The sequence below is a fragment of the Pleurodeles waltl genome, chromosome 9 (genome assembly GCF_031143425.1).
Source record: "Pleurodeles waltl isolate 20211129_DDA chromosome 9, aPleWal1.hap1.20221129, whole genome shotgun sequence".
NCBI lineage: Eukaryota > Metazoa > Chordata > Amphibia > Caudata > Salamandridae > Pleurodeles > Pleurodeles waltl.
The window spans coordinates 273,898,706-273,921,475 of NC_090448.1; the positions used below are offsets into that span (position 1 = coordinate 273,898,706).

Consider the following 22,770-nt stretch of genomic DNA (forward strand, 5'->3'; position numbering starts at 1 on the left):
ATGATCAGAATCATACATTTATAATCTTCTATATCCTATTGTTGAAGCACCTTTCACTTCACCTAAAAAGAAAATACTTATCTGATAAAAGCATGTAGAGTGTGGTTGTTTGCTCACTCTTGTATATTAATAAATGTTTGCAACTTGATACTACATTTTAAAAAATAGAAACCAAACGTTACTCTGTTCGGATGAGCCAAAATCAGCTAATTTGAAAACAGCTCTGCAACTCACTAAAATTACAGAATGGCTCATTTTTATGGCCGATGGCCACATTGTGATCCTCTCTCACAGGTGACTATACTTCATATTGTTACCAAATAACTTCTTCAGTCCCTGTTTGGTGAAAACCTCCAACCTACCTAATCGTTTCCTTGGACACTGAATAGGTGTATATTCTAAAAGTGGTCTTAATTCAAAAAAGTCTTCTAAAGTATTGTGCTTTTAAAATTCAAGAATCCCTCTATTGTTTTTCCTTAGAAAAAGACAACTTAAATCTAGTTACTTTTATGTTTTATACCTCACATAATTATCTACTAACACATGGCATTTGTAAACGGTGCTAGACTTCCAACACGGCATATCTTTTCCAAGTATTTGCTGACTGTCTTGCACTATACACCGATCACCGAAGGACTAGACCATAGAAAATAAAATGCCAAATCCATAGTGTCCCTTGGACCTAACTCACTCTACTAGGTTAGCATCCTAGAGACCTTGAAAGAGTGACCTTCTGCTGCCCAAAGTCACCTCTAATTCAATATTCATAGTCGCATAGTTTAAGATCCATGCAGGCAAGAACTAATTGGCTAATAACACTGGAATGCAGTATCATATGGTACCATCTTCATATGGCATGTCACAACAATGGATGCAGCGAGTACTTACCAATAACTGAAAATACGCCAGCTTCCTCTGTTTCAATGTCTCACCCTCTGTTTGAAAGCTAAAACCCAAACAGCTAGTTCATCTTTTTAAAGTAACCCTGAATGCCAAAAAGTTATCAAGCAAGGAGGAATATCTCAGTCAGTATCACCCAGAATCAAATGGCTATATATTATTAGCGGAGACAGTCTCACAATACTCATTTTCAATATAGGAAGATGTTGGATAGCACATTAAAGTTAGAGGTGCCAGCATCATCACAAAATATGAAGGCAGTATTTCACATGAAACTTCAGGTATCACTCTGACCTAGGTAACACTCAAGAGATTCAAAAAGAGTAGCCATGCTCACTCGTGCCTCGGTTGCGAACATATGCCACAACCATACTGAAGTTTAACTTAAGCCAGTGCAAAAACTAGCTGGTAAGGTCCAACATGCTGTCTTTGTGCTAAAGTCAGGAAAATTAATGGAATGAAAGATAAGGAGTATTGTTGAAATACTGGGATAAATATTAATTGTTGGGAAATAGTCATCATTCCAAAAAAATGAAGAACAGAGATTGACTGGAGAGCAAGTCCTTATTGGAACTGATGCATTGTATAAAGGCCACACAGCATTATGTCTTCAATGGGAAGTAGGGCCATCTTTAATGTTCAGAATGCTCACAATGACTTGAGGATCTTGAATCATGAAAACAATTTAGTGGTATTCATGTATTTAGAATTTAGAAGCATCACAAGCTTGGTGTTTTTGGGTCCTAACATGGTGGCTTGCAGGATCCATGTAGATTTAAGTACAGAGCATCTACATCACTGATTTATATTTCTGACTATATGACATTTCTTAAAGCAGCAAATGATCCAGGAGAACATTTAATGATCCTACTCTGCAAGGAATTACTCGAAGGAAAACCGTTTAAGCATTTTTTTATGCTTACCACATATCAATTGGTGTAGAATATTCTGTTGAACCCAACAAAACATCAGGGGGCCGATACCACAACGTAACCACTTCATTGGAGTATGTTTTGGTAGGAACGGACTTTGCCCGGGCCAACCCTAAAAAAAGAGCAAATTCAGACAAGATTACATTTAAAGGATATACCAGAATTTCTGACTAATACACACATTCTCCAATCACATTTTTTCTTTCCTTCATTAAATGCATACATTTATATCTTGTTGAGTTGAACAAATTAGGTGTTATGCTAAGCTATCACATGTATCATAGTTCAGCTTCAATTAATCACTGTTTTTTTTTTTATACATATTAAAATGTTGTCAAGACAAAGGTTCATAGAATGCCTTGGTTAACCAGAATCAATAATAAAAATGACAGGATGCCATTTCTATAGAAATTATAGACTTCAACAGTAAAAAAATAAATAAAAAAACAAAAATCAAAATACCCATGATGCATCACTCTTGATATTTAATCTACGTGTATATTATACAACCTACACCTCTTTCGAGAAAATGAATTATGACCATAATTCTGATGTGCAGAAAAAATGAAGAGAACAATACGAAAACTGTACTGTTATATTCTAAAACCACACATTCCAGTATTAACACAACTGTGGTCCTGACATTAAAAGTCAGATGGCTTTTCGTCTAAAAATAATTATCTGGACAGGCTATAGTCTCCTTAAGTGTGGATCACAAATACCCTCACTTTTAAAGAGTGTATTTGGAAGGCACCAATGCAGCAGAATCCAATCTGTAATAATAAATATCCTACTATTCTATGCTCCCACATATCTTATGATAAGAATGGTACCTCACTTGTGCGGGTAAGCCTAGTGCCCTCAACAAGAAATGGCCCAAACCACAACATGGATGCTTCACGTTTTTCCACACAAAACTGATAACTTTTTTGCAAAGTATGTAGCTGTGGATTCTGGGCCCTAGCTCAGCTATCACATAGTGAAAACTAGCAAACCTGTCATTTAAAAAAAAAACTAGACCCCTAGGGGAATCCATGATGGTGTGACGTGTGTGGCTCTATCAAAATCGTTTTACCCACAATTCCTTGCAAACCTCAAACCTTGACTAAAAACATATTTTCCTCACATGTGTGTGATGGAAAGTTTTGAAATCTGCGAGGAGCCACACATTTTTTTCCGCCCACATTCCCTAAGTCGTCTGAAAAAATGGTACCTCAATTGTGTCAGTAAGCCTAGTGCCCGCAACAGGAAACTGCACCAAACACAACATGAATACATCAAATTTTTCCACTCAAAACTGAATTTTGAGCTGGGGAAAGTTGGTGCACATTAGCCCATTGCTGGGATGGGGCAGGGCTGCTCCTCCCCTCCAATTATAGCCCTGGTGGCCTAGTGCGCTTTGTGCACCCACTAGGGGCAGAAATACTGCTGGGGCTTTTAAAAAAAAGGCTAGGGCAAGACCAGATGTCTGGGTGTGCCGTCCCTACTCATTTATGGCTGCATTAAAATCTCCCTGTGTTTAATAGGCTTTCTGGCCCCTGGAGACAGAAAGATGTTTGGGCCCGGGAAAGGGTGAAGGCTGTAGTCCATTGTGAGGGGTCAGTTCCCCCCTCACAAGTCTCGGGTGTCTAGTGGAATGGATCCCTGCTTGGGTGATCCTGCCGGGATCTCCCTCCTTGGGCAATACCCAAGCAGGTATCTACTAGAGAAAGGTATCATTAGAATGGGGTGATTCTCCCCTTCCAACGATACCTCTTCTGTGTGCTTAAGTACTTGAGGGGTGTTGGACTTTTGCTTTTGCAGGGTCATCCCCAGACTTTTTTGCCTCCTGCCTCCTATATTTTTCTGACATGTTGCTGTTGGCTTTTCAACTCTGAGCGCTTTACCACTGCTAACCAGTGCTAAAGTGCATATGCTCTCCTGTTTAAATTGTATGTAAGTGGTTTATCCATGGTTGGCATATTTGATTTACTAGTAAGTCCCTAGTAAGGTGCACTAGAGGTGCCAGGGCCTGTAAATCAAATGCTACTAGTGGGCCTGCAGCACTGGTTGTGCCACCCACATAAGTAGCTCTGTAATCATGTCTCAGACCTGCCACTGCAGTGTCTGTGTGTGTATTTTTACACTGTAAATTCGACTTGGCAAGTGTACCCACTTGCCAGGCCTAAACCTTCCCTTTCCTTACATGTAAGGCACCCCTAAGGTATGCCCTAAGTAGCCCCAAGGGCAGGGTGCAGTGTATGGATAAGGTAGGACATATAGTAATGTGGTTTATATGTCCTGACAGTGAAATACTGCCAATTTCGTTTTCACTGTTGCAAGGTCTGTCTCTCTCTCATAGGATAATATGGGGGCTACCTTTAAATATGATTAAAGTGTAGATTCCCCTAGAGAAGAGATGGACAGGTGGAGTTTGGGATCCCTGAACTCACAATTTAAAAATGCATCTTTTAGTAAAGTTGATTTTGAGATTGTGAGTTTGGAAATGCCACTTTTAGAAAGTGAGCATTTTCTTGCTTAAACCATTCTGTGACTCTGCCTTGTTTGTGGATTCCCTGTCTGGGTCAGTTTGACAGTTGGGTTGTTTTTCACCTCACACCAGACAGTGACACAAAGGGAGCTGGGGTGTGATCTGCATTTCCTGATTAGCCGTCTCTGCTAGGAGGGAGGGGTGGAGTGGTCACTCTCATCTGAAAGGACTGTGCCTGCCTCTGACAATGCTGTCTCCAACCCCCTGGTGTGTGTCTGAGGCCTTGCCTGGGCAAGGCAGGATTTCACAAGAAGGTGTGAGTCCCCTTTGAAGGAAGGTGACTTCAAAGACTAAAATGGGTATAAGAAGGGCACCCAAACTTACAAACTTTAGAAACACTTCTGGAACCAAGCGGAACCTCTGCCTGGAGAAGAGCTGATAGCTGAGGAAAACGTGCTGCCCTGCCTGTGACTGTGCTTTGTGGAGCTTTCCTGCAGTGCTGCTTCTGCCAGAGTAAGAGGGCAAAGACTGGACTTTGTGTGCCTTCCATCTTGAAGAAGAAATCTCCAAGGGCTTGATGTAGAGCTTGCCTCCTGTTGTTGAAGTCTCAGGGATAGCAAAGACTTCTTCCTGCCAGCACCTGGAGTCTCTGGAGAGACCCCTACTCTGCTCTGTGGTGCCCTTCCAGTTCCTGGGACCCTGAAAGGAGAGGCTGGCAGCCTAAGGACAAAAATACACGCACCGAGCACCGTGCGGAGAAAAGATCGACGCGAATCCGATCGCGGCTGAGAAAACGACGCGACGCCGGTTCCGCAGCTGAGAAACGACGCCGCAGGAAACGCGACCGAAAAACCGACGCCCGGAGCAGGAGAAACGACGCGCAGCATCGCTGACGGAGGCTGAGAGATCGCACCCTGCGCCGCGGGACTTTCGGATCGTCGTGTGGCTGGCTTTTTCGACGCGCACCGCCGTGCCGAGTTGTTTTCGACGCACACAGCCGTGCAGGGTTACTTTCGACGCACACCGCCCGTGCGGGGTTATTTTTGACGCAAACCAGGTACATTTTCACGCTAGCAGCGCTAGTGTGGTGTTACAACTACCTAAAGACTCTTTTTATTTTAAACCTTTAAAAAATCATAACTTGACTTGTGTATGTTGGATTTTTGTCGTTTTGGTCTTGTTTTGTTTAGATAAATATTTCCTATTTTTCTAAACCTGTGTTGTGTCATTTTGTAGTGTTTTCATTAAGTTGCTGTGTGTGTTGGTACAAATACTTTACACCTAGCACTCTGAGGTTAAGCCTACTGCTCTGCCAAGCTACCAAGGGGGTAAGCAGGGGTTAGCTGAGGGTGATTCTCTTTTATCCTAACTAGAGTGAGGGTCCTTGCTTGAACAGGGGGTAACCAGACTGTCAACCAAAGACCCCATTTCTAACATTGGTGGCAGCGGTGGGATTTGGACTTGTATTTGTACTTGACATACAGTAATTAAGTGTACACTACTGTTTTGATCTCAGACCACTACGTGACCACATACTACTTGTCTTGTGATTCTGCTTTTTGTTCTCTGATGTCCTCCTGGAAGTATTGATGATATTTTTGGACTTTGTTTTTTTGGTTGTGAAGCCTTTGCAGAAATGGAAGTCAATTTCTGGCACCTATCTATGTATAAAAAGTGGCAGCTTAAAGCATTCTGCATGGAAAGGGGACTGGCTGTGAACAAGGAATCCAGAAGGGAGGATCTTGAGTCAGCCCTGCTTCAGGATGAATTGAAACGTTGTCAGGCAACACCACCAAATGAGTCTGAGGAGGATAACTACTCTGAGGAGGAGGATTACTCCAAAGAGGAGGGCAGTGGCCCTGAGGAGGGAACAGAAAGAGATGATAGGCTCCTAGCTCGAATCCGGAGTCTGGAAGAGTTTAAGAGGGCCGAGGAGAAGAGAGCCTTAGCCCTGGCAGAAAGGAGGAGGGACTTAGAGATTAAAAAAATGATTTATGCTTACGAGCTTAAATTGAAAGAGCTGGAAGTCATGAGGGCTGAGTCCAGCTGGAATGGTGGCAGCAACAATTGTATATCCAGTGATGCTGCAGAAGTACACATGCCCAGAGAGGTGGTGCCCTACTTGAAGGAGGGAGTTAACACACGCCAGGAGGTTCAGGGGTATGAGGTAGCTCCAGTGATGCACAGGGTCCCTGAGGTGGATTGGGGAACTGGCATGGGGAGTCATATTCCTACTGGTGGGAGGGACACTCTACTGACTCTAGGTGAGAGTGACAGGGAGAGGGGTTCCCCCCAGGTAGAAGTCCTGGTTATGGAGTGTGAAGACATCCCAGAAGAGTGTGGGTTGAGTGTCAGGGACAGTCAGGTACTGTCTCACCAGTCTCAGGAGGGTGATGTGGGGTGCTTTTTCAAGGCAGAGTCACTGGATGGTTGGGTGAAGGGTACTTTGGTTAATTCATGTGAGGGGCTGAGTGATGTAATTGCTGGAGAGCATATGTCTAGTCCTTATTTTCCAGAGCTATGCCAACACCAGGTGGAGTGTGAGTTCTCTGACCCCAGGGAGCTTACAATGGAGGCAGACTTCTGGGTGAGTACCAGAGAGTCTGAAGAGGCATTTGGGGGTGCTCCTGAGAGGAGTGGTCTAGGTAGTTCCCAACCAGGTGAGGTAGGGAAGGATTGTAGTGTCCCAGGTAGGTCCCAGTGTAGTGGGATGGGTGAGGGACCCCATGTCCAGTCTCAGAGGAGAGGGAATGGGGATGGGTTGAGGCCCAAGGTGCCCGAGATCCGGTCCCAGGTCCTGGAGGGTTCCCTGCGGGAACACCAGGAGGGGAGCCTAGCCTGTACCATAGGGCCATCTGTTGAGGGAGACCCCACAGTGTCAGGAGAACTTGGGGGGGCGGCTGTAGCCAGCGTCCCACCAGTTCTGGTGTCTGGCAGTACCACTCCTAGTGAGGGGGTGCAGAAGTCCAGACAGAGGGTTGAGAGGGGGTTGCGGACCCCAGTGGAGAACCTGGAGGGTCAGGGGTCAGCTCTGAGAGCAGAGCCCCCCATGAATGACCTTGGTGAGACCATTTCTGGGCTGGGGGGAATCCAGACTCTGTCAGATGGGCAGAGGTCAGGAGACCTGCGCCAGCCAGACTCTTGTGTGGCCCTTCGGGACAGTGTGTCCCTTGAGGGGGGTAAGTGTGCCCCCCTGGAAGTCCTGGTGTGCCAGGCAATGGTTCAACCGCAGGGTGGTGACTCTGGGTTGAATAATCAGGTTCAGGGGGTAAACTCTGACCTGATGGGGGGTAAGTGTGCTCCCAAGGAAGTCCTGGTGTGCCAGGCAGTGGTTCAACCGCAGGGTGGTGACCCTAGGTTGGATGACCAGGTTCAGAGGGTAAACTCTGACCTGGTAGGGGGTAGGTATGCCCCCCAGGAAGTCCTGGGTTGCCAGGCAGTGATCCAGTCTGTGGGTACAGACCCTGGATTGGGAGGCCAGGTTAAGGGTGTCTCCCCTGACCTGGAGGAAGGGGCTACTGCTAACAGTGCCCCTACCATGTTGTCTTCTGGGGGGGCCACTCCTAGTTGGGTGGTTCAGGACCCCAGAAGAGAGGGCAGGGGGAGGGAAGCCTCACCCCTGGCCCTGGTCCAACCTGAAGGTACAGACCCCAGGTTGGAGGATCAGTTGCAGGTTAACATCCCTGCACTGATGGAAGAATTGTGCAGGACTGCTTCTACAAGCACCCTGACAGTTTTGGACTCTGGGGGTGCCGCTTCTGCAGGGAGGGTACAGAGCCCCAGAGGGGAGGACCAGGGTCAGGTTGTCATCCCTGACCTGGTGGAAGAGAGAGTGGTCAAAGGGTGCCAGGCACCTGGGGCTACCACCCCCCACTCTCCACAGTCACAGTGGTTAGAGAGGCCTGAGGTCGGGCTCTCATCCCTGACAGTTGTCTGGGGCCACTGTGGCTTGCTGTCCTGGTGGACAGAGTTGCCCCTGGGGGGGGGGAGGACGAGAGTCACACCCCGGGGGTGGAGTGGGCAACACCACTGTGTTGGCCCTGGTGGTACTATCTGCCCATTGCAATACATCTGTGAGCAAAGTAAAGTTAGGTGTTGCACAGATGGTGTCTGTAGATGTGGAGAAGGGTTCCCCATGGGTTAGCTTAGTGGGCCCTGAGAGTATGGACAGAGGGATCCAACTGGAGTCAGGAAGGCGTAGAACTGGAACATGCCCCTGCTGTTGTGGGCCTGGGTCCCTGTTCTATCGCCCCAATCAGGGAAGTACATCAAGGTATTGATTGTTCTCCCCTGGCTTTAGGCTGGTAGGGGGTCGTGTTGGACTTTTGCTTTTGCAGGGTCATCCCCAGACTTTTTTGCCTCCTGCCTCCTATATTTTTCTGACATGTTGCTGTTGGCTTTTCAACTCTGAGCGCTTTACCACTGCTAACCAGTGCTAAAGTGCATATGCTCTCCTGTTTAAATTGTATGTAAGTGGTTTATCCATGGTTGGCATATTTGATTTACTAGTAAGTCCCTAGTAAGGTGCACTAGAGGTGCCAGGGCCTGTAAATCAAATGCTACTAGTGGGCCTGCAGCACTGGTTGTGCCACCCACATAAGTAGCTCTGTAATCATGTCTCAGACCTGCCACTGCAGTGTCTGTGTGTGTATTTTTACACTGTAAATTCGACTTGGCAAGTGTACCCACTTGCCAGGCCTAAACCTTCCCTTTCCTTACATGTAAGGCACCCCTAAGGTATGCCCTAAGTAGCCCCAAGGGCAGGGTGCAGTGTATGGATAAGGTAGGACATATAGTAATGTGGTTTATATGTCCTGACAGTGAAATACTGCCAATTTCGTTTTCACTGTTGCAAGGTCTGTCTCTCTCTCATAGGATAATATGGGGGCTACCTTTAAATATGATTAAAGTGTAGATTCCCCTAGAGAAGAGATGGACAGGTGGAGTTTGGGATCCCTGAACTCACAATTTAAAAATGCATCTTTTAGTAAAGTTGATTTTGAGATTGTGAGTTTGGAAATGCCACTTTTAGAAAGTGAGCATTTTCTTGCTTAAACCATTCTGTGACTCTGCCTTGTTTGTGGATTCCCTGTCTGGGTCAGTTTGACAGTTGGGTTGTTTTTCACCTCACACCAGACAGTGACACAAAGGGAGCTGGGGTGTGATCTGCATTTCCTGATTAGCCGTCTCTGCTAGGAGGGAGGGGTGGAGTGGTCACTCTCATCTGAAAGGACTGTGCCTGCCTCTGACAATGCTGTCTCCAACCCCCTGGTGTGTGTCTGAGGCCTTGCCTGGGCAAGGCAGGATTTCACAAGAAGGTGTGAGTCCCCTTTGAAGGAAGGTGACTTCAAAGACTAAAATGGGTATAAGAAGGGCACCCAAACTTACAAACTTTAGAAACACTTCTGGAACCAAGAGGAACCTCTGCCTGGAGAAGAGCTGATAGCTGAGGAAAACGTGCTGCCCTGCCTGTGACTGTGCTTTGTGGAGCTTTCCTGCAGTGCTGCTTCTGCCAGAGTAAGAGGGCAAAGACTGGACTTTGTGTGCCTTCCATCTTGAAGAAGAAATCTCCAAGGGCTTGATGTAGAGCTTGCCTCCTGTTGTTGAAGTCTCAGGGATAGCAAAGACTTCTTCCTGCCAGCACCTGGAGTCTCTGGAGAGACCCCTACTCTGCTCTGTGGTGCCCTTCCAGTTCCTGGGACCCTGAAAGGAGAGGCTGGCAGCCTAAGGACAAAAATACACGCACCGAGCACCGTGCGGAGAAAAGATCGACGCGAATCCGATCGCGGCTGAGAAAACGACGCAACGCCGGTTCCGCAGCTGAGAAACGACGCCGCAGGAAACGCGACCGAAAAACCTACGCCCGGAGCAGGAGAAACGACGCGCAGCATCGCTGACGGAGGCTGAGAGATCGCACCCTGCGCCGCGGGACTTTCGGATCGTCGTGTGGCTGGCTTTTTCGACGCGCACCGCCGTGCCGAGTTGTTTTCGACGCACACAGCCGTGCAGGGTTACTTTCGACGCACACCGCCCGTGCGGGGTTATTTTTGACGCAAACCAGGTACATTTTCACGCTAGCAGCGCTAGTGTGGTGTTACAACTACCTAAAGACTCTTTTTATTTTAAACCTTTAAAAAATCATAACTTGACTTGTGTATGTTGGATTTTTGTCGTTTTGGTCTTGTTTTGTTTAGATAAATATTTCCTATTTTTCTAAACCTGTGTTGTGTCATTTTGTAGTGTTTTCATTAAGTTGCTGTGTGTGTTGGTACAAATACTTTACACCTAGCACTCTGAGGTTAAGCCTACTGCTCTGCCAAGCTACCAAGGGGGTAAGCAGGGGTTAGCTGAGGGTGATTCTCTTTTATCCTAACTAGAGTGAGGGTCCTTGCTTGAACAGGGGGTAACCAGACTGTCAACCAAAGACCCCATTTCTAACAAGGGGCTGAGATATTCCTCGAGCACGTAGGGAATCGCCAAACTCATAATGAGCCCATGTATCACTCTACTGAGTGGCTGTCTGGAAGGTATAAACAAAGTCTAACTGGGAACTACACCCACTTATGTGTACTAGAACAGCCTGCAGGCACCAATCAAGGGCAGGAAAATGCCAGCTTTCTGAAAGTGGCATTTTCAAAACATAACTTAAAATCTAACTAACATTAAGAAGGATTTTAAAATACAATTTCTAAGACACCAAACATGAATTGGTTGCCTATTCCTAATCAAATGTTAGCAATTATTAATTGTAATAAGGCAACCTAATGTTATTGTATGGGAAATGTAGGCCTCACAGTAGTGAAAAATTAATTTTGGAGTTTTTCAGTACCAGGACACATAAAACCAATGTGCATGTCTAACATTTCTATTACAGTCACCCTGTAATATGGGCTACCTACAGCCTGCCTCAGGGGTGGTTTGTATGCAACAAAAAGTGATTTTAAGACTTGACAAGAGGTTTATATTGCCAAGTCAAATTGACAGGTTAAAACGGTATTCACCCTGCAATGGCAGACCTGGGACATGTTTTAAGGGGCTACTTAAGAGGGTGGCACAGTGAGTGCTGCATGCCCGTTATACCTTTTAAATTACAGGTACTGGGTATATGGTATATTGCTCTACAAAGGACTTATAAGTAAATTAAATATGCCAATCAGGTTGAAGCCAATTTTACCATGTTTAAGGGAGAGAGTACAAGCACTTTAGCACTGGTTAGCAGCAGTAAAGTACACAGAGTCCTAGAACCAACAAAAAAGAACTTCAGCAAAAAACAATGGAGGGTAAAGGCGAAATGTTTGGGGAAAGACCATCCTACCTCTGACAGGTCTAACCATCAACCAATTATGGATAGTGGGAAGTCCTTTCAGAAAGGCGTATGCCACTCAGGGCCCAGACTATATTCATGGCAGTGTTGCCCTCTGTGTCATGCACTATGCTTCAAATTCCATGTCTGCAAAATTAGGCTATGTTTGGGAGTCAAACTCTATCTCAGCTCCCCCCGGTAAGAACAAATGAGACCAGTTTGCAGGCAGTCATATTCATTCAATATTCCTAGCATATCAGGTATTCACTGTTCAGGCATCTTTAAACAGATCAACATGTCTTCAGTGTATCTGTCACATTTCCTTTTTATTTGCTAATCTGTATTATTTATTCTAAGCAGTTTGACAACAGGCTTCATAAAGGGAGCCAAAGGATATGCCTTCCGGTGCCTTTCACAAGTGAAGTGCTTTATGAAATTGACTGAATTGCATTCACTCTCAAATGTGCTGAGAGTACAGGAGGCTGATCTAGGTTTTAATGATAGGACCAGAAATAAACTACTCCAGCATCAGAGACTGGAATTTACAAGCCAAGGTATCAAAGACCTTCTCAATGTCTGGCAAAGCCACATAAATATGTGATCAGACAGCAATAAAAAAATGCTTCCATGTTAATGATTTTATAAAGCACATGATTACCTGGATGTGTCCTGGCACTCGCTCTGCTAAAGGTATGCTGCCCTCAGGAAGATTATTTACAGACAGAAAAGCCAAGTTTCTAATTCTTTCAAACCATATCAGGCATGGATCTAATGTTGGGGGGGGGGGGTAAGAGGTTCCAAATGTTTGCTGTGTAAATGACAAAACCGTTTGCCTCCACAGTCAGTGCGCCAGCACTTTGGAATTACCAGTGTCTTGTCTCTAGAAGAACGTAAATTCCAGCTTGACTCTTAATAACTAAACTTGGATAAAATAGTCTGGGCTAACGGGATACAATGCTTTGTAAGCAGTGCATAGTGCCTTGAACTGGATTTGTAGTGCGATAGGGAGCCAGTGCAGTGTATGGATAGCTAGAGAAGCAGATTTAAATTTAGGAATCCCCAACAACAGTTGTCCTGCAGCATTTTGCAAAGTTTGAAGTTTATTTAGGTGGAGCTGCTGCATACCAAGATAGATGCCATTACAATAATCCAGTTTTGAAAGCACCAAAGCTGTAACCACCATTTACTCAAAGGACAGAAAGGGGAGAATTGTTTTTTCAGCAACCTCAACGTGTAAAAAGAGGACAATGTAACTCCATTTACCTGGTCACCAAAGGTGAGCATGATGTCCATGATTATTCCAAAATTCTTTGCTTTACTCACTGGTGTAGGGAGTGTTCCCAGATCCTAAGGTCACCACTGAGGAGTCCAAAATAAGGACAGATTCCCAAAAAGAATATCCTCTGTTTATCAGAATTAAGGTTTAGACAATTTTTGACCTTCCACAGACTGACTGTAATCATGCAGTCATGGAACCTCGATCCTATATTGATGTCGTTAGGCGCCAAAGACATGATTTGTGTGTCATCAGCTAAGGATGTTAAAGAAAAACCAAAGGATCTAATCAAAGTGCCCAAGGCTGTAACAAACATTAAACAGTGAGGACCTCTGAGGGACCCCACACAGTAGAGAGAAAGGTTCAGAAACATACCGATCAAGAGCCACCATTTGCTCCCGCTACATAAGAAACTATCATAGAAGAGCAAGTGCAGTCCCACTGATCCCAATCTCCCAGAGCCAGTCAATCAACCACTCACGATTGAGAGCATCAAAGGCTGCCAACAGTTTGTTTAAGATGAGGGCTGCACATCCTCCTCCACGGTGACTCTTACTTTCTCTGTTGCCTTGATCAATGCTGTCTCAGTGCTACGCCCACTACGAAAACCAAATTGAGTTCAGTCAAATATCTGATTGCTCTGAACAAAGCATGACAGCTGCTGATTCATAGCTTTTTCAATAATCCTTGCAGGTAAAAGGAGGCGAGAAATAGGCTGCTAATAGCTGGATTTAGACAGGGTTTCTTTAATAGTGGTAGAATAGAGGTCACCTTCCATTGTTTGTGAAAAGATCCTGTCCTGAACATCAAATTAAAATAGTTATGGCACTAGAATATGGAGGGCAGGGATCAGAGGTGATCCTGAATTAGCCAGGAGAACTTGCTTCGTTTTCTGCTTGTGGAAAGTAGAGAAAATACTGAACTGTTGTAAATCTTGACTTACCTACTTGTTATTTTCCCTCACTGTATCTTTACTACTATCAAGCTGATCATAGATATGTACAACCTTATCTTGAAAAAAAACTTGCAAGAGAGTTGCAGAACGCTTGATTGGAGTTTGTCTGATTTTTACAAGGAGATGATGACAGTTTCTTCACTACCTGAAATAACTCTTTGGATGAGTTCTTGGAAGATTCAAATTGTTGAAAAAAATACACTGATTTCTCTTTGATCAGCAAGGATTTGTATTACACAAGGCACTGTTTGTAACTTTTCTTTTATCTTGTGATAAATTAACAAACCCTTGAATGATTGTGATTTAGCAAGCTCTATATTAAATGAGAGTGCTTCACAGCATTGAATTGAGGCTGGGCAAAAACTGGCCTGAAAATAATCCCTATAAATGATCGCCAGTCTCCCATCACATTTAAAGGTTCTGTCCAGTCTGTAGTGGGTAAAACCAGGAGGGATTGCATATGCTAGGTCAGGTCCAGAAGCCGGACCAGCCTAGGTTTCTGTTACAAAAGCAATGTCAAAATGATGACAATCTAGACACATTGCAAATTCTAATTTATGTTTTATCAGGGATATGGCATTAATAAGGACACAGAGAATTTTATTTTTGTTATGAATAGAGTTAGTTTGTGGCCTGGGCGCGGTCTTTGTCATTTAAATGGGAAATTCACCACAGACTCATTGTTGTATTATAATTAAGTATAAAACATGGCTGGCATAGACGTGTTAACTGTGATATTACCTTGAAAATGAATCTTACCAATAGTGGGTATAAGTATTGTATTATCTACAATAATTACCGAGAGGTACAAAAGTATTTAAAATCTATGGAGTCACTCTCAGGCTTTGTTACGCAAATGACTATAGTTTCCCTCACTGATTTGGCCTCTCTGAAGAGACTCAATTTTAGGTGCAGCATCTTGATGGACATTGTGAATGCTAATTTTGATGGTCGCTGGCTAAAGACAGAAAGCACTGTCAAATTTTAGAACTCTCACTGGTGTCTCTGTTGGGAACTGTCTGTCATCAAGATGATCTCTGAGCCATTATTGACTGTCCTTTTGTGGCTGGGTGGAAGTGCCATGACAAATCAGAATACTTTAATACAATATCAATCACGGGTAGACTTGAAATTCCCTAACATAGAAATAAACATGTGGGACAACAGGCTGGCAAAACTCACTCAAGTTTTAACTAAAGTCCCAAAAGGCCTATGTGGTCCTTTAAGGAGACTTTGTTCTGAACCGTTTCAACACACTACCCTGGATTACACAATTTAAGATTCTAAATAGACAAAATCGGATACCACAGCTTTGGCATCATGGCATCCAACTTTAGCCAGCTAAATTCCCACTTCCACATTGACTGTTGACTTTTCTAGGACGTGAAGAGCATGGTAAGGGTGTGCAGCTTTTCTCTCACCCCATGGAAGAAGTCATCTTTACTACAGCTGCTAACATGTGCTCCAAAATTGGTCTATGGAAGGAAGACTCTTGGAAGTATCTCCTACTTCTGCATAGCCTGATTTCCATTTTTGCCCACCACAAGGAGAATATAGGGAGGAAATCCCCTTACCACAGTTATTTGGTCTCGTTTGCAATCTCTTAGGCTTGTGGATTCCTACAGCCCAAAACTTAACACCCAATCATGGTGCTAAAGACAACGTGGGAGGCACAGCTGGGCCTTCAGATACCCGAAAGTACTTGGGAGGTCAGTTTAGTTGCATAATCCTAATCCTAGAAACAGCAATAGGAAATTAACAGACTAGGTGCTTCACTGTACCTAATGATTCAGTTATTCTTGTCTGAAGCTTGTTGGAGGAGTGCAGAGCAAGTGGAACTTTATTTGCATATGTTGTGGGGCTGTCCTTGGAATTGCCAGTTCTGGCTATGCGCACTGAGTAAAACAGATGAAATGTTAAACCTTACAAAAGAAGGTATGTAACATTTACAACGTGGCATTTGCCACAATGGATATTACACTGCAAGCCGCAGCTAAGTGCAACAAAAGAGCTCTTTTTAAGCACAGGCCTTTATAACATAGGTACTTTTTTTTAACATCATTTTTATTTCACTTAAAAATAAAGAAGGGTTTAAGGCTTATGCCATGGGCTCTTCATTAATGATTTCCCATACTGAGAAAGGTTGGAAATTTACTCCTAACAATAGCAGGCATAAAACACATTCCTGGGTTGGGAAAAGAGTGGTTGGAGGGAATGGGAACTTGTAAATGCTCAACAGATTTTTGCATGATCAAATCTACACATACACATTTGCTCATGCTGGAATGCATTCACAAATATTTCCTGGAAATACAATTTCTTGGTCTACTCTTGTAAATTCTTGTGAACTCATGAAAGCTGTAAATCTGCACTAATGAAAGGACAAACCATAGGTGTACTTTTGAGAATTTCTTTAATAATTGGGCCCCTATTTAGGTCTGGCGCTAACCAGGACTTTTTGTGTTGTTTAAAATTTAATTACAAGACCACAGGCTCCCATTATGCATTATTCCTTTAATGCAACTCCAGGCAGCACTTGGAAGTATAACATCATAAAAGGAATATTCCAGAACAGAACATATACAACATAATAATGAGACTATGTTAGAAACAATCTGCCTCTTTTAAATGCTGCTCCCCGCAGATAAGTATCATAAAGCAACTTCTCTTATCTTTGTTTTGCCTTTTATTAACTTGTATGTATGTTTCCTAACATTTTGGGCTCCAATTTATGAAATCTTTTCATTGTAGTTTGTTTACTTAGTGACTTTTAGATTATATAGTTATTTTCACTGCAATTTTCATTACCGGCTTAGTGGTGATTACCCCGCTTCTGCTGAGGGCAGTGTGCACTGTGTTTCTGTTTAGAAGTGTCAGCACACTCCTGCCGAGGCCGGTGTGCGATGTTACTAAGTAGCAGTATTTCTGAATCCCACTTCTGCCAGGGACGGAGTGCGTGTTGCGCCTCCTTCTCGTTTCAGCCCCATGTCCCTTCAGGTCTCAATTCAGGCCGGTTTCGGGGCAGAGCTGCTACGAGACTGTTCCTTTTGGTCGCAGCACTCTGCAAGGCATTTTCTGGCCCTGAGCTTGACGCAGACATTCTTTCCTGTTGAGGAATGAGCTCGGCAACAGCCGATGCTCAGGTTTCTGAGCAGTCAAGTCCCAAGAGAACTTGAAACTTCGGTCCACGATTAAAGGAAAGATCATGACCTCTGATTAGAATGCTTGGGGTTTTTAAACCTCCACAGTTGACAGTTACAAACCCTGCTTAGCTGTTTTATAGGGACCAGCGATCAGCTCTTTAATGTGTTTGACTATTTTGACACCCTGACAGCTCTGCATTGTAACTAAGGTTGCCATACAACTTTTAAAGGAAATTTTAGGTTTTCCCCCTAACTTCTTCATTTTGTCTTGTACGTGGGTTATCACTTAGCTCTGTTTTATCACTATGACCAATGTTGCAGATGAGAGCCCTAATACGGCTCAACATCTTATTAATGAAGAATTAATCAAGAGATTAATTCAGACTGAAAAACTCACTTGTGTGCAAGAAACCGTAGATGACATTTAGGGCCTGATTCTAACTTTGGAGGACGGTGTTAAACCGTCCCAAAAGTGGCGGATATACCACCTACCGTATTACGAGTTCCATAGGATATAATGGACTCGTAATACGGTAGGTGGTAAATCCGCCACTTTTGGGACGGTTTAACACCGTCCTCCAAAGTTAGAATCAGGCCCTATGTCTTTAAAGGGCCCTGAGCCAAACTCAAAGGGAACCACGTCGGAGATTTTAAAAGGGAGGGGGGGATGAGGGTGTGTGTGCAAAAGGAAGAGAAAATCTAATCACATTGAGAAGGCCAACACACCTTACAAAAAATCCAAGCACTTCGCAAAGAAAGGGAGGTCCATGCACCTCGCAGAGAAAAGGAGGTCCAAGCCCCTGGCAAAATGTGGGTGTTCCAAGTGGCATAAGAATGAAAGTGGTCCCTCAAGATTCAGCAGACTCAGATACTCCAAGTTGCCTACATGTAGTTGATGAGGGGGCGTCTAGAAGCACCTGAAGAATCCCCAATTGAATACATCCTGACTTAGAGCATGAGGATATGGGTAATGATGACCAGTTGGAGGATAGCGACTGCTCTACTTTCTCTATGGATGTAGTGAAGGACCTCTTAGGGGAAGAGATGTTCTCTCCAGATAAGATAAAACACCCCAGGTGTTCTGAGTGGTGGCTCCTTGATCATGTGGCTAAATTGATCAGGAATCCCCTTGATAAAGGAGCACGTAATCTGTTAAGGGCCGAATGGCCCAGGCCGGTTATTGAGGATAAGGTGCGCCTTACACCTTGCTAAGATCCTGAACTTATAACATTTCTTTTTAAAATGGGTAGATAACCTGGAGAGATCACTCAGATCTTGTCAGGGCTGCCTTCTCGATACCACTGAACCCTTGGCTAGGATCAGAGACATGGCTGAGGAGGCTTACACCAACAACCTTCCTATAGAAACTGACCTACCCAGAGGCTGGAGCTACAAAGCCATGGTGCTTCTTGGCAACGCCAAAATAGGGCTCAATGCAGAAAGGCACAGGGTTGTCTTGATGAAAATAACCTCCAAATTTGGCAATCTGGCGGAGAAAGAACCCTTGGGGAATCCCAAAGGTATCTTATTTGGGGAAGATATGAGCAAAACTGAGTAAATATGTGGCAACTTTTCCCGCCTTAGACAAGGCGCAGAATAATATGCATAGAGTTTTTACTGCAAGGGTGTTTGGATGGGCTGGCAGAAGGGGACTTCTGCCGGCCGTGGCTTACAAAGGTCCTAGATTTCCAACTGCAGAACTTCGAGAAGTTCTTACAGAGGCAGATCATCATCGAACTTCTTCCCTCAGAGAGGGTGTGCTCGTGGAAAAGGACCTAGAGCACAAGAACAAGCCTTAGCCAGATTTAAGGGTGAGTACCATGGTCTCTCCTCTTTCATGTTCGCCAGTAAGAGTGGGAGGTTGCCTCAAACGTTTTCCCCAAATTGGGAATCTATTACCCAGGATCCCTTGGTTCTGGAAACCGTCTGTTGGTTCAAGATAGATTTTAGGCAGGAACCGGTTCAGGTTTTTCCCCCAAGGAGGAATGGTCCTATCTTCTGCCCAATTTCAGATAGCAGAGGATTAGGTAAAGACTACGCTTCAGAAGGCACCATCCTTCAAGTTCCTTTGGACCAAAGGGTTTTTGTAAGCACACTCTTCCTGGTGGAAAAAGAAATCAAGGGATGGAGACCCGTGATCAATTTGAAAGAACTGAACAGATTTATAGTATACAGACACTTCAAGATGGAAGTGATCCATCTGCTAAGAGACATGTTGTTAGAGGTCTACTTCACAATTCCCATGGCCAGGGTCCACAAACCCTTCCTTCAATTCACCTTGCAAGGTCGGCTTTATCAAGTTGAGGCCCTACCTTTCATTTGATCGTCAGCAATGTGGTGTTTCACAAATATTATGAGAACTGTAGCCTCTTACCTCAGAGAAAGAGGTGTTTGAATGATTGTTTACTTGGACGATTTACTCATTATGTCACAATGCGCAACACAGATCTTGAAGGATCCAGAGATTGTCAAGTCTCTTTTGGAGAGCTTGGGATTTTTTTTTTTTTTATAAACAAGGAGAAATCTGTTCTCTCCCGATCCAGGTCTCTGGAGTTCTTGGGTGCCACGATAGATACTGTTAATGTGGTTCTAATGATACCCTTACAAAAAATCTCCAAGATCTGGAAAGAGATTAGATACATCAAACGACAAGTCTTGTCGCAGAGGGAACTTGTCTGGCTTCTGAGCCTCTTGTCATCTTCCATTCTGGCAATCTTTCTGGGTCTGTTACACTATCGAGCCCTGCACAGGATAAAGACGAAAGTCTTTTGCAAGGGCCTTTCATACGAAGACAAGGTATCGTTGGACAAGAAAGCAAGGGAAGAGTTATCTTGATGGTTGGAGGACTCAGATGCATGGAATGGCAGGGCAATCTTTCATTGTTCTCCAGATTTTGTTTTGAAATCAGATGCCTGTTTAGTCGGCTGAGGTGCACGTTTGGGTCCCGAAGAGACTGGGGTCTTCTGGTTGCAAGCAGAAAAAATACAACACATCAATTATTTACACCTAACCACAGGTGTTTATGCAGTGATGAGTTTCAAACATTGTTTGCAAGGCAGGGCAGTATTGTTGGAGATGGACAATGTTTCTGCTGTAGCGCATATAAATTGCTTAAGTGGTACAAGATCCCTTGACCTTCCAGAATTAGCAAAGAAACGTTGGCTTTTTTTTTGGAACATAAGATCAACCTGAGGATGGAAAATTTGCCTGGAAAGGCGAATGCTACTGTGGATTGGAATGAAAGATTCTTGTGAGACTGAAGCGAAAGGAAACTGAACAAGTTTTATTTCAAGAGTCTTTCCAAGATTTGGGGCCCTCTACAATTAGATCTGTTTGCGAGCAGACTGGCAAACCAGCTGATGGATTACTTCAGTTGGATGCCAGACCCAGGTGCTCTAGCAGTGAATGCCTTTCTTCAGATCTAGAAAGGGACCAGCGCCTATGCTTTCCCTCCGTTCTCTATGATTCTGAGAGGTCCTCACAAGGTGAGGTTGGAGAAGTGCTCCCTCGTTCTGCTAACTCCATTTTGGGTTTTCCCAAGCCTGGTTTCGAGTACCATGGAGTTAGCCTGGAGAGTGTCATAGGTCAGCAATTTCTGCATGTCATAGCCTAAACAGTGGTAAAATGGTAGGTAAGAACGTCTTAGTCTTTAGAGGACTTAAAAGCATCAGGTTGAGATGACCACCCAAGGATAGATATGATACCCTGAGGAATGTTAATTTAGTCCTTTGTTTACGTCCTGGCAATAGATTTCTGTATCTGAAGAGAATTTCTATGAAGCTTGCCTCATTGCTTTGTCTAATTTCGTGCAGACGAATTTCTGACATCAAGGCTGTGGAGGTAACAGAGTTTATGACAACTTTGAGATAAGAAGAACTAAAACTATGCCCGATTCTATTTTTTTACCCAAAATTTGACTCTTGCAAAAAAAATAAACTTTGTGTTGTGGATTGCATGAAGGAGTACGATGCTAGAATGGACGGAGTTTGTTCTCATGGTACATACTGGATATTAATTGAATTTCTCAAGCCTTTTAAAACATATCACAGCAACTATTGCTAGATGGCTATGAAATTGGCTATGCAATTAGCTGAATCTTTAGCAGACATTTTCTATGCAGTGTCTTCTCTTGCCCCTAAGTTTGATTTCGCCGGCATGACACTAGACGCAGAGACCACTTTAAGGAAGGTCAAAACCCTGATAAAATATATGATGCACTACTCAGCCGGATACCAACCCAGATTTGTGACACAGAAGCATTGTGTTACTAGGTAACTTCTCTTTTTAGCAAGAAATGTTTTGACAACCTTTAAAAAAAGGCTGTTACTCCTCCATAACAACCTTCATCCTATACTGTGTCTCCCCCTCCTAAACAAAGTACTGAAGAGGATGGTCAGCAGACATGTGTAAGAACATATTGACTATTATCAAGTGAAAAACCTGGGAATGCCACAAAAATGCCACTTTGATACTGCAGTTATCATTTGCTGCTCAACTGCTGCTAAGGTGCACCCAAAGTTATTAGTACTGTTTAATCACTTGATCTGCTTGACCATTCTACAGTGCTACAGGGGTAATGAGATATCAGAGGGGTTGAGGAGGTCCTGTATTAATGGCCAAACACACAAAGCTATTCTGTCGGTGCAAGGCCTGTGATTTCCAAAAGCACAAGATTGCAACTTTGAAATGCCTTTTGCCATGTACCAAACCCCTTTTACAGCTAGAAAAAAGTATTTCTGAATTGCAAAAGTGGTTTTGTGACTCTCCGAATTGCAAATACAATTTGTCCCAAATCACAATGAGGGTATCAACAGTCTGCAATCTGGTTGCAGTCACAAACCACTGAACAGTTACCGACACGTCAAAGGAGTTGCTCCCTGATTTTCAAGATGGAAGCTGTTCCTGTTAAACAGCTTTTCCCTTTGGAAGATCCTCGTCCCTAAGGTATCTTTTGGTGGAGTTCCAATATACTCCCAAGACTGGGTTATATGGATGAGCACTGTCAGGCACACACTGCTTTGAAAAGCAAAAAAAGGATTGGGATGTCTGAACATTTCCTGCTCTCCAGATATGAATGTTTCACTCTTAATTCTTGACAAGACAATGCTTATTAGAACAACTGCTAGACCAGCATTTCTAGAAGGCTAGCTCCATACTCGCCAGTGACAGTATGTTTTAACCACAGTAAATTGTGAGGCACACCAACAATTGTAGGTCACATCCTGGTGTGCCCATTGCAGGTAGCCATATGGCCGAATGAAAACCATGCCAAAGGGCTTCATTTTAGAGCCCTTTCCTACCTTAAACATGAAATCTGGCGCCAAGCATTATAACCCAAACCATGCTGCAAAACAATATAATGGGAAGAGTTCTAGACCTACCGCACACTACTTCAACCTCAGAAATAGAGGACAAATAAACACTACAGAAGCCTATGTTGACAAGGACAGTTGGAGCTTCAAAGCCAACAGCATTACATTTATTGAGCCACCCCTACACCCTGTCCAGATGGCACAACCTGTAAGCGCAGGAGTGACAGATGAGAACAGACATGAGGATCTATCAAAGCCTTTCCTCCCAAGTGTGTTACAGGAGCTTCTTGCACAGTTCAGCATGAAAAATATGCAAGAGAGACGGTGCAGGATGAGTTTCATTTCAGATGTTTAGCTGTCGGTTTAATCACTGGGACTCAAAATATTTAATATCTAAACCACTTTATAATAGTAGAGGTTGTATTAACAGTTTCTTCATTTATTCCCATATTTATTGATGTTGCCATTATCTACAGGGT

At 43.9% G+C, this 22,770-nt stretch overlaps 1 protein-coding gene across 8 annotated transcripts in view; it reads right to left on the reverse strand.

Annotated features, from left to right (window-relative positions):
• Positions 1 to 22,770, reverse strand: part of LOC138259164 (cyclin-dependent kinase 17-like) — a 521,155-nt gene that overhangs the window by 110,785 nt on the left and 387,600 nt on the right. For all 8 annotated transcript variants that reach the window (XM_069206701.1, XM_069206696.1, XM_069206702.1 and 5 more), the window contains one exon: positions 1,824 to 1,944. In XM_069206701.1, coding sequence (XP_069062802.1) covers positions 1,824 to 1,944 — 121 coding nt within the window. The remainder of the gene's footprint in view (positions 1 to 1,823; positions 1,945 to 22,770) is intronic.